The sequence below is a fragment of the Choloepus didactylus genome, chromosome 5 (assembly GCF_015220235.1).
Source record: "Choloepus didactylus isolate mChoDid1 chromosome 5, mChoDid1.pri, whole genome shotgun sequence".
In the NCBI taxonomy this organism is placed as follows: Eukaryota; Metazoa; Chordata; class Mammalia; order Pilosa; family Megalonychidae; genus Choloepus; species Choloepus didactylus.
Window position 1 is genome coordinate 50,112,029 of NC_051311.1, and position 12,829 is coordinate 50,124,857.

A 12,829-nucleotide genomic window follows, 5' to 3' on the forward strand; every position below is an offset into this window, starting at 1 on the left:
GGCTTGCTGGTGGAAGACGGTGGAGACAATGAGCGGGGCCATCTGGCGAGAGTAAAGGGGGAGGGGTGCCTGGCACTGCGTGGTCTAATTGGAGACTGGAGTGTTACACTCCAGAGCATGCACATCCACTTACACACCACACGTGCGTGTACTCTGAGGATTCATGGAGTATCCACGACATCTGGAGTGAATTTTGCTCTGCAGAAAGGGCGTGTGCTAGTATACTCCATGCTGCCCCAGCCCAGGACTCGAGATGCACCCGAATCCCTGCTCCCTTCCCACTCACAGCCATTCAGATATTCTTTGGCATGGTTCCCATGAAAGGGGCCCTGCCTGGGAATTTTTTTTTTTTTTCTTTTCACTGTGTCTTCCTTTTCTTGTTTTGTTTTGGGAGCAGAAGCTGCTTCCCAAACCACAGTGAGTGCCCCACTGCAGTATCAGAGGACAGCAGCTGCCACATCAGGAGCCAGTGACTTTGCCTCCCTGTGGCTCAGCGGGATGGTTTGCATATTTAGACATCACCCACCCCTACATCAGCAAGGCTGGCAGCTTCCTTTGGTTGTTCTTGACAGTCACGTTCCTATCTGGCAGAAAATCATGATTAAAAGACGCCAGCAGGCCAGTGGGAAAGATCTCCTCCCTTGTCCTTTCCCTGGCCCACCGTCATCCCAGAGAAGAAGGGACAGCCAAGGAATCCCAGCTGCATGTGGAAGCGGCCTGCTAACACTGGCTTTTCTTCTCCCGGTGTCTGGCAGCTGGTGTTGCGAATCAACGCCATTTATGAGGCCCGGAGAGGAAAGAAACGGGTGAAGAGGCTGTCCCAGTCGACAGAGAGCAACTCAGGAAAAGGTAGAAACTTCCACCACTGTCCCTCCTCCCCCAAGAATCTGGAAACAGGCACTTCCTAGAAGAACCTATCCTGTTGCATCCTAGAAGTTGCATCCTGTTGTTTCCGGTTGGCTCACCAAGGAGCGAAACAAGTTGGTGCTTTATAAATGTCTGTTCTGTTTTCGCTCCACTGTCCTGAGGTGGCAAATCCTCTGGCCCCGCACCCTGACCCCCCATCAACTAGCCCAGTGATGCACGCCCTGCCTCATGGGTTCTCTTCCTGCTTGGCATTTAGGTGCCAGTATCTTCTTTTTTTTTTTCTTTAATTATTTTTATAGTGATAACATATATACAACATAAATTTTCCCATTTTAACCACTTTCAAACGTATACTTCAGTGGTATTAATCACATTCACAATGTTTTGTTACCATCACCACCATTCATTACTGAAGCTTTTCATCACCCCAAACAGAAACTGTACCCATTAAGCAATAACTCCCCATTCTCCCTTTCCCCGCCCCTGATAACCTGTAATCCACTTTCTGTCTCTGTGGATCTGTGCATTCTAGTTATTTCATGTAGGTGAGATCATACAGCATTTGTCCTTTAATGTCTGGCTCATTTCATGCAACATGATGTCTGTTGTTGCATGTGTCAGAACTTCATTCCTTTTTATGGCTGAATAATATTCCATTACATATCTGTACCATCCATTCATCTGGTGGACACTTGGGTTGTTTCCACCTTTTGGCTATTGTGGGGGCCAGTATCTTTGATGTCTCATTTGATAAATGTATCATCTTAGAGACAAATTAATTTGGAAATGCATTCAGTTCGACAAAGACATAGTTTGTCTACATTACATTTAAATAGACGAAAAGAAAACACCCCCACTGAGCTAGAAATCTTAGATTTGTGTACCACATATAAAAAGTTTCCTGCAATAGAAGTACTCATATTTAACTTTCTTCCTTGTCTTTTTGGTCTAGTGACAGATGAGAACAGTGAGTCTGACAGTGACACCGAGGAGAAGCTAAAAGGTGAGAACAGCAGTTGTTGTGCAGGGCTCATGCGGGTGGCTTGGAAGTTACAAAGGCAGCCCTTCTGACCTAGTGGGAGGACCAGGAAGGAGAGGGGATGGTGGGGCCCCAAGTGGGCTCAGGGGCCACTCAGGAGCATGAGCCTCCCACTCCTCTCCAGAGAGCCAGAGCTGGCTACCATAAGCAGCACCCTCTGTTTCCATGACTTTCCATCCAGACGTAAGTGTTTTTCATACTGTAAGACAGCAGTGCTTGTCTAGGGCTCCAAAGATCTGTGCTCCTGCCCAACTTCTGCTGAAACTGCTGTGTAAGCTGGAAGAAGTCACTTAAGACCTCTGGTCCTGCATCTGCCAAAGGAAGTTGTTGAATTAGTTGGCTCTAAAATTCAGTGATCTAGGTCTAGGCTTTTGTGAGTTTGCCACAGTTTTGCAGACTCCAGGGTTGCTGAGTGAGGCAATAGAGACCTGTCCATCCAGTGGTCCTGCCTCATTTGCTTCTACCACCTAACTGCTGCCTCTCCCATCTCTAGAATGAAGTAAGTACATTTCCATCGCATAGAAGTGGTGTAGGAGAGGTGGTAGATGGGAATTCTTGGACAAGTTATGTCTGTGCCAGTTGGGTCATGTGGAATGTTAACTGAGCTCCCAGCTCCAAAACCTCCCTGGAGTGGATTTTGTCACTTCACACAAACTGGAAGATGAAGGAAAGGAGTGAGGGGAGGAGTCAAGGTCCCCACCCCATCTGACAGATGAAGGTGAGGTCTTTGTGAGCCGTTGCTCAAAGTCCAGAGAGCAAAACCGTGGCAGAGCAGGAACCCTGCAACCCCAGGCTCCTGCACCCCACTTAGCCTGATAATCCATTGAGTGTGGCTCCTCCCAGAACTTGCACAAGGATCCCAAATAGAGAGTTTAGTACTAATGTGTTAGATGTAGAAATACTTTTTAGGACCTGAAAAAGCATTGGAGCTGGGAATTACATGTTGCAGCTCTGTGCAATTCCGGCTTTGAAAGTGAGTCCTTGTCAGGCTCCCTGTCTCTCTCTCTCTCCAGCTCATAGCCGCCGTCTCGTCAATGTGAAGTCACGCCTGAAGCAGGCTCTTCGGTACCCATTGCTAGACCGGGATCTCATCGAGTACCAGGAGAGGCAGCTCTTCGAGTACTTTGTGGTCGTGTCATTGCACAAGAAGCAGGCAGGGGCTGCCTACGTGCCAGAACTCACCCAGCAGTTCCCTCTGAAGGTACAGCACCCTGTACTTCTGTGGCCTGCCGGGGAACATCAGCTTTTTAGCCAACACCTTGTTGGGACTTGTATTAGTTAGAGTTCTCTAGGGAAACAGGACCAATAAGAGATATCTGTAAATATAAGATTTTATAAAATTGTCTCACACAACTGTGGGGATACACAAGTCCAAATTCCACAGGGCAGGCAGCAAACTGGCAACTCCAATAAAAGTGTTTGATGAACTCCTCAGGAGACACTGGCTAGCTGAAGAAGAAGTGAAGGTTCTCTCTCCCTTAAAAATCTTCAACTGATTGGAGTAAATCCAGCTGATTGAATTCTCTTTTATTGTGGAAGATGCGCCTTTTGTTGATGAAATCAGTCACAGGTACAGTCAATTGACTGATGATTTAATAAACCAGTCTTCTGGTTTATTAACCAGCCACAGATGTTCTTGCAGTAATGGTTAGGCCAGTGCTTGCTTGACCAGACACCGGGGCACCCTCACACGTGAACCTCACCATTATAGGACTCACGGATTCAGGGAGGCGCAGGAGTCTGATGAACACTTAGTGTCTCTAGAATCTTGAAAATGTGTCCTAATTAGAGTGTATCAGATGAGAACAACTGCCAATGGAGAATTTGGGAGTTCCCAGGGAAGAGAGGTTCAGGGACTAAAAGTATGGGCAAAAATACTTATATCCTGTGGTCTCTACACTGCCCACACCATCCTCCTGGTCCTCTCCTATCTCCTTATCCAGGTGCATCTCCCAACCTGTCCTAGAAGCCCTACTTCTCTTTCGCACCAATCCACACTGCTCTCCCCAAGTAGTATACCGTTGGTGTTGATGCTACATGTCTGAATGTACACAGTGTATCTCTCTATGTGTGTATGCAAAATTCCACTCTATTATAACATGGTTCATGGTTACGTTGATTTGGTTTTGCCGTCAATTAAATCATGGCCCCTAAAATAAAATGGCATGCAAAAAAGCCTAAAATGGCATAGCTGATAATATATAAATTATTCATAAACTTTGCAGTATTAAAGAGGTTCAACTAGAATTTACTAAGAACCTGTTGGTCTCAGAGGATTGTAAAGATGAACAAAATGCATTTCCTGCCCTCAAGGCATTGACACTCTGATGGGGAGATAAGAGAAGCATATGAAGGTAGAATATGACACTCTCTGGAAGGTTCATACAAACCAAAGCTGAGGGTGCTCAGAGGAGGGAAAGTGGGAGGAAGCTCCTGTGCTCGTCTGCTTGGGGCCTCTCGTTGGAGTCACCACCCCAGCACGATCCCAGCATCTACCACGGCCTAGACCCCGGCTGTCCCCCACTGCCTCCCCTCCTTTCATCCTGCCCACTGTGGTCCAGACAGCAATCAAGTCCTGTCCTACAAGAGGAGACTTTAGGGAATGAACTCTATCATTGAAGGGAGCCATAGGCACCAGCCCTCCAACCTGGCAGCTCTTCACCTCGCTCCGGGTGCCACACTCTAAAGGAGGAACCCCTGAAAATCCTATTCCCATGGTGTGCCCAGATTTGGGGGAGCTGTCACATGGACAAGAGAGGCCACCAGCCAGGATCACACTGATTCACAACACAATTGAGAACCACCCAGAGTGAGCACCAAGGAGTGAGGGACTGTCCTGTTATCCTAATTATTCCTCTGGAGGAATACCAAATGTTCCAGGAGGGGAGGCATTCATTCATTTGTTAGTTAGTTAATGATTAATCACCATAACTATTGAAGCATGAAATACTTTTCCTAGACATTCTCTTCAGGTACTTTCTTTATGCTTATAGTTTCCAACCTGGGGTTTCCAGCCTCCTAGAGACCCACAAAAGTAGTATTGGGGACCAGAAAGTATTCTCTTTAAGACATTTTTTAGTTGAATGTAATACATAGTCATTGTTGAAAAGGGGCCGAATATAGAAATGTATAAAGAAAAAAAAAACACCTAAAATTCCATTACACAGAGATCATCACTCTTAGCACCTTGATATGTTTTCTTACAGTCTTTCTCATAGTATAACTTTTTTACAGAACTGAGAATACATTGTATGATTTCTGTATCATGTTTTGTGTGCTGTTTTGTAAACCTATCATTATTTATAAACATATTTATTAAAAAATTTTAAGTTTTATGCTGTTCCCTTATGTAGATATACCCCAATCTATTTAGCCAGTCCCCTCCTGTTGGAAATTTTCTTGCTGCCAGTGTTTCTTTAGAAATATATTTTAAATGTTATGATGTTCATCCTTATACATACATTTCTGCCAGGCTATTTTACACTTCCTCACCATGGTTCAGTTACTCCCTCTGTCTGAAGGACCTTTTCTTCCTCCTCTCTCTTTCTCTTTTCTAACTTTTCCCCTTGGGTTTTATCCTCCACTCCTATACAGTCACCTTAACAAAGGTTTGCAGTTTATATTTGCATGCTAGAGATCATTCCTGTCATATTCCATTGAAGTGTTTGATATCATATGTTTGTCTTTATCACAATGCATGCGCTAACAGAGAATCACTTTAGGAGAGTGGGATATTTTTTAGGCCTCTCTAAAGAGTTGTGTTTGTGAGAGAGATCCCAATGTGCAGCTTCCTGTAAATGTGTTTGAGTGCTTATACGAACAAGTGCGTGCACGTGTAAGATGATAACTCAGTACTGATGACATGTGTCTATCTACATTTGTGGGTATCCCACATGTGCTCTGGGAGTGGGTGCATCCAAATGATGGCTGGACCATTTTCAAACGTGCAGATACTTGCTTGCCTAAAAGGTCTGCTTTTCAGTTCTCTAATGCTATTTCCCATATGGGGAAATGTGGTTGTTCCTTCCTTTGTATTCTTTATAATTTAGGGTCCTTCACTCTGTGGTGATTAGTGACCTCTTCCTACAATCACACCCAGCTGGTATTGCTTCTCTATAAGACTGTCCAAGGGTAGTAATAAATCTCTGCATTGGGAACAATCTTTGAGTGAGTGAATTATCAACTCACTTTTCCTAGACCAGTTGGAATCTTCTGTGTCGAGGACGGAAGAGAGAATCATTATATAGGAGAGACATAGTACCGTATTCTGAAGAAGAAAGCTAAGTACAATTCATGATTAGATTTAAATGGTTAAGTGGCTACTGTGTTTCATTGATTGATAGTTGTGTCACCATTCATATTAGTAGCAGCCCATGTCTTTCATTAAATGTGATCTAACCTAAGGGGAAGTGGTACTAAAGTCGGTTTTTAAGATTGAAAACCAACTGCCCAGAGCTCTATTCCTTTGGATGCTCTCTTCAGAGACCTCCTCTCTGTGGTATATGGTGACCTTGGGGCTTACAGATAATCTGTGAAGCACTCAACAATCTTGCTGCTCTGTAGGCTTCAGAAACTGTATGCCTGCTGCTGTAAAGGTCAGTAGTAGGCTATTAACAGCAAAATAAGAAATTGATGGAAATTATTAGAAAGATTTTAGGTTAAACATTTATATTTCCTAACCTCAGAAATAGAGACTCCACTTACTTCAAATATCTAATAGCTCAAGATGCTATAGGTAACTCTAGCGTAATTTATTTTCTTCAACTATTGATAAAGGAAATTTAACAAGTATAAATTTATCAAAAAAGAAAAAAAAAAAGCCCACAATTCTTCCCAGAAGTACCAATTTATAAGGAAACATGCTAATTGCAAATTATTCTTTTGTGTCTCCCAAACTTGCTCCTGGAATGCTTTGTAAAAGTACAGATTCTTGTTCATACATAAAATAAGCAAACTGATGACTTTATGTATAATCTCTAAATCAGACTTTATTCATTCATCCTGTTCTTTAACAAGATAAAATTCATCCAGCTATGATGTGTCAGATACTGTCCTAGGTACTGGAATATATGAGAGAGGGAGAGGGAGAGAGAGAAAGAATGAAAGACCAAAGATTAAGATCATTTTTATTCCTGGCTCTGACACTAAGTTTTGTGATCATGAACAAAACACTTAACATCTCAGGTTTTATTTCCTTATCTCTGAAATAAGAATGTCAGACTAGTTGATGTCTAGAGTCCCTTCTAGTTTTGATACTCAATGACTCTCTGAAATTAGTTGAATTTCAATGTATAATATAATTTCATGTTATGTATTCACTAAGTAATGTTTTAAAATCTCTTTGCCTGGATTGGGAAGAGGTGTCTGTGCCTGGGGCCCAGAAGCTGGAAGAATTTATTTGAGGCTCTGCCTTCCAGATTCGTGAGCCTCTTATTTGGATGGGATTGCTGTGACAGTTTTTCCTTATTGAGCTACATAATTATATTTCAGAATGTTAGGCATAGAGAACACTTCTCTAAAACAGATTAATTTTTTTCCTGACTTCCCCCCTAAAACCATAGTTGGAACGGCCATGGAGAAAATAAGGGCCCAATAGACTGAGTTGCAAACCCTTCCCGAGGCAGGAGGTTAAGGTGGCAGTCAAGGCTGTGGGAAGCTGGGAGATGAGGTCCTTGCAGGCATCTGCCTCACTCTCCCATGCCGGGTTTGAGGTTTATTTTCCACCTGTCTCTCACCTTTATCCCTGCAGCTGGAAAGGTCATTCAAGTTCATGAGAGAGGCTGAGGACCAGCTGAAGGCTATTCCCCAATTCTGTTTCCCCGACGCCAAGGACTGGACGCCTGTCCAGCAGTTTACCAGGTATGTGTGGGCATCTCCGCTCCCCACCCCCAAAGACAAAGACGGGAATTAGGGATGGCGTCACAGATGGCAGACCCCCTAAGTCAGTCCTACCGAAAGGCGATCCTGGTGGGATCTGGTCCAGAGGAGACAGGTGGGACACTTCCCCCCCAGTATTTCTTAAACTTCCCTGAAGATAAGAATCACATTGCTAAATATGCAGATTTACCAGGCCTCCCCTTCAATCTGAGAATGTTTCTTTGTTTCATAAGCCTCTGTGCAGGGTAGTAAGGTAATTCTTAGTCTGGGAAAAGTTAGGGGAAGATTGCCCATCACTTATCCTCATCCAGTGCTCCTGAAACATTTCTTCAATATCCCATCTATCTGTTACTCCGATTTTGATGCATTTACATTTCTGCCTTAGCTCATGTTATCATATCATGGTAACGTATTAGATACCAAGATTTTATTATCAGATGCTTTGGCATTTGACCAAACTCGGTAGACTGCATACCATAGGTGTTGGAAGGACACTATGTTCCTTGAAGTCAGCCCAGCCATCTCTAAGGACAGTCCAAGTCTCCGATAGCTCAATAGGGAGAACACTTTGGGAGAGCCACACTGGCAGCAGTTCTGAGAGGGACCAAGAACTGTCCCACTCCTCAACTCCCCCCTCACAGAGCGACAGCTCTTGTCCCATGGATGCCACCTCACCTTCAAGCTCGTGGATGGCAGCACCCACATACCTCTTCCATCTCTTCAGCCACAACAGATACGCAATAAATGACTGACTCTTGTGCAATGGGATGGCTTAGGTGATAGAATTATCTGAGAGATTTTGGAATTTGCTCAGGGTGATTTTAAAAATTCCTCATTTCCTCTCAGGATGAGATCTTTAGGTCTCCCCCTCCTCAACATACACTCTGAAACTAGGTGACCATATCTCTCAGCACAGAGATAGACAAGCAGGACAGGGGGGTAGCCCTTTTTGACAGCCTCCTCCAGAACGTCCTCTGGTTTTTCATGGACACCTCATTGCATGAGTGGTGATGAGGTTTTTGCTTTGTTTTGCTTGGTAATGCATTTTTGTTTTCCCAACCACAGTGAAACATTCTCATTTGTCTTAACTGGAGAAGACGGGAGCAGAAGGTTCGGTTATTGCCGAAGACTGCTGGTTAGTACATTTTGCTCTTCGGCCCGCAAGAGGTCCTTGGAGGGCCCAGTCTGGCTTTCTAGTCCCTCAGTCTGTGGCTTCACCACGTGCCACAAGAGAAGGAGTAGAGGGTGTGGCAGGTTAATTGGGGTAGTTAAAAACATGGGAAAAGATTTGGGGGCTCACCTGACTCTTACTAGTAGATGGGAATAGTATTTTTCTGTCTCCTTCAAAAAGAAAGAACTTCCTCTTTTGTATTCTCTGTTAAATAAAAGAACTTTCTCTCCTTATACCGAATGTCCTTGTAATAATACGTGCTAAACAGACCCCGATAGCTTAGAGAGGACATTCCTAATGGTTGCTAAGGGCAGAAGAGGGATGGTTTCATTGTTTATGATTCCAACAAGTCAAGAGTGTCCCCTTCAGAACAGTCACCTTTAAAAGCCCAAACTTATTCCAATGAAATGACTATGCTAGTTTTCAAACTTGTCTTTTTTGAGGCCTAATCTTTTGAGTGACAAATCTTTTTCCACTGAGAGTGCATTTGAGTCTTAGAAATAGGCTGATATAATTTAGAGTCAAGTGTAATGCATGGCACATAGTAGGCACGTATTTGTTGCATAATTTATGAGTAAAAAATAATGGATAATAATTGAAAAAATTAAATGGGAAAATAATTTTTCTTGACAAAGTTACTTTAGAACTAAAGTATTGAAATAATTGTCTTTTTGGTTTCAAAATTAGCTTAAAGTCAGTTTCCGAACTACAGTGATTTGTGTAAAAAAGTTAAGCCGTTTTACTTTATTATAGAAAATATTGAGCACCTACTATGTTCATGACTCATTTGGAACCTTCCAAAGAATTAAAAAAAAAAAAATTACATGACCAGAGGTTCTTTCCACCTATAAGATGGTGTATTGATACCTACTTTCCTCGTTGGGTTTTCAAAAACCACAGTACATGGAAACATTGGGCACATAAGAGACACTCAAAAATGTTTGGGTTCTTTTCTTCCTTAGGGCTGGTAACATTAATGATTTCCTTCTGTTTCCCTCCCAAAAGCCTGGTGGCAAAGGGAAGCGTCTCCCTGAAGTTTACTGCATAGTGAGCCGCCTGGGGTGCTTCAGTCTCTTCTCAAAGGTGAGAACTCAGAGAAAGGAGGGAGACGGGAAAGGCAGGGGCCTAGAAAGAGTCAGGAAACACCCACGACTCCCTGAACTTCTATAACCTCATTCTCTATCTATTTTCCTTCCCACTTCTTCACTTCTTATTGCCTCCTCTATTCTCTTATCATTGATAAAGGAAATAGGAGTTGATGGAGGTCAGGACCCGAGCAGTGGGGTGGGAGGAGGATCAGAGTAACTGTAGGAGAGCGATGGAGGGGCAGAGGATCCTCCCAGGGTGTTCCAGGTGTTTTCCTTTCCTTCTTCTAAGCATTGTCTTTTGTCGTATTACCTTTTGCTGGACAAAAAGGCCATTATGAGGTATGTATGTGCATATATGTAGATATGTGTTCTGTGTGTGTATATGAGTTATATGTGTGTGTGAAGTTTATTATTTTAATTGTGTCCCAAGGCTTTCAAAGGCTTTATATAGAATTTGGTCATTTTTTCTGGAAAACAAGCCAATATATCAAGACACAGGATTGCCATGTTGGATTGGCTCATCTATGCAGTATTGTGGGTGGGTATATAGGAGACCTCAAAAATTAGATATAATTCAACATTTTCTTTATTAACAAAATATAAGTACCTAATCCATGAATTTATTCTAAATCCTTCTTGATTTAGAATAAATTCATGGATTTTATATATATAAATATATTTCCATCTGAGCTTTCTCTTGGAGGATTGAAGTCCGTATATAAACTGTCCATTGGTGTAAAGCAGCACTTTGTAAAAATGTTTTTAAACAGACTTCTCGGCTGCCACCAACGAAAGTCTCCCTCCCACCCCCCTCCACCTGAGCTCAGAGGACTGAATTACACTGGTATAGTGCGATCTCCTGCCACGGCAGAACTTGACTTCCATACAAATCTATTAAAGGAATTAATGAGGAAACAGTTAATGCTATTCATGTAATCCGAGATGTGGTGTTACCTCCACTTCACCTGAAATGGTAATAATTTTACATTAATGTTGGTCATTTACAAGCTCAGCACAGTTGTGCGTTGCTGCTCATGCCAATCTTTCACACAAGTTTATTTAAAAGTGAAAATAAGGCTGTAGGTTATAGCCTTTGTGTGGGAATGGTTATCACAGCTAGAAGTGAAAAAGTTCATGTGAGTTATTAGCCCGGCATCCAGCTGGGAGGTTTGGAGTTCATGTAAGCTTCATTGCTAGGTCACGGGCAGGGGGTGCAGAGCAAGTACACCCACTAACATACTGTGTGATGCATGATCCTGTTTGTCATGTCAGTCTTGTGACTGGGGATATTATGGGAGTGTCTAGTGATAACATGCCAAAGACCATATAACAGATACTCAGGACAGAACCAGAAACAGAGCCTTGGTTAACTGATCCCAGGAACTGGAGCTATTTGACAAGGATGACTACAATTGCAAGTTGTCATTTAGAACAAAAAGGGGAATCATGGATAAGAAGAACTGCTCTCAGAATCTCTGAGAAGAAAGGTGATTCAGTTAACTACTGCTGTGATAGTGCTGGGTAACAAACCACCCCAAATCTCAGTGACTTCAAGAGGCAATCCTTTATTCCCACAGATGGGCAGGTCGGCTGGGGTTCAGCTCTGCTGATCTCCACTGGACTCACTCATGTGTCTGTGAGTAGGCTGGGAGTTGGCTGATCTAGGCTGGCTGATTTTTGCTTTAAGTTGCAAGCCCAGGCCAGGTCTACTCCACTTGTCTTTCATCCTTCTTGGAACAGTGAGCCTGGCCCATGCATGTTTGTCTCATTGCTATGGCAGAGGCACAAGAAGGCGAACAGAAACACACATGGCAAGCTTCCTAAAGGCTAGGCTTACACCCAACACACTGTCACTTCTGCTTCTTTCTATTAGCCCAGTGTTTCTCCACCTTTTTTGTTTTTTTTCATTATCACCCCCGTAAACAACCTTTTTAGACATTTTTTTCCTAATTTTCCTCCCATGAATTTTTTTATTTTAATGATATATTTAGCCCAATATATCCAAAATAGTAATTCAATATATAATCAATATAAAAAATCATTGAAGTGTTTTACATTCTTAGTTGTGTATTTCAAAATTCAGTGAATGTTTTACATTTACAACCCATCTCAATTTGGGCTAGCCACATTTCAAGGGCTCAGTGGCTACTTGTGATATTATTATAAATGGCATTTTTATTTAGACTCTGATTTACTACTGGATTATGAAACACCTTCCATTTGGACTTTTTAAATAACAGTTTTAATTGAGATATAATTTACTACCATACAATTTACCCATTTAAAGTATATCACCCAATGGCTTTTAGCATATTTGCAGAGTTGTAAAATCATCACCACAATGAATTTTAGAACATTTTCATCACCCCAGAAAAAAACCCTGAACCCAAGAGCAGTCACTTCCCATTTATTCCTGTCTCCACTGCAGCCTTAGGCAACCACCAATCTACTTTCAGTCTCTATGGATTTGCCTATTCAGGACATTTCATATAAATGGAATCATACAATATATGGTCTTCTGTTAATGACTTCTTTCACTTAGCAAAAGCTCTTTAAAGTTCATTCCTGTTGTAGCATGTATCAGTACTTCATTACTTTTTATGACTGACTAATATTCCATTGTAGGGATACTACACATGTTCTTTATCCATTCATCTGTTGATCGAAGTTTGGGGTTGTTTCTGCTTTTTGGCTATTATGAACGATGCTGCTATGATCATTCATGTACAAGTTTTTGCGTGGAGGTATAGTCTCATTTCTCTTGAGAAATACTTGAGAGTGGAATTG

General features: G+C 42.4%; 1 protein-coding gene across 2 annotated transcripts in view; it reads left to right on the top strand.

Annotated features, from left to right (window-relative positions):
* DENND2A (DENN domain containing 2A) overlaps window positions 1-12,829 on the top strand; it is a 143,211-nt gene that overhangs the window by 94,698 nt on the left and 35,684 nt on the right. For both annotated transcript variants that reach the window (XM_037836022.1, XM_037836021.1), the window contains exons 7-12: window positions 756-849; window positions 1,820-1,870; window positions 2,920-3,107; window positions 7,656-7,765; window positions 8,849-8,918; window positions 9,960-10,037. In XM_037836022.1, coding sequence (XP_037691950.1) covers window positions 756-849; window positions 1,820-1,870; window positions 2,920-3,107; window positions 7,656-7,765; window positions 8,849-8,918; window positions 9,960-10,037 — 591 coding nt within the window. The remainder of the gene's footprint in view (window positions 1-755; window positions 850-1,819; window positions 1,871-2,919; window positions 3,108-7,655; window positions 7,766-8,848; window positions 8,919-9,959; window positions 10,038-12,829) is intronic.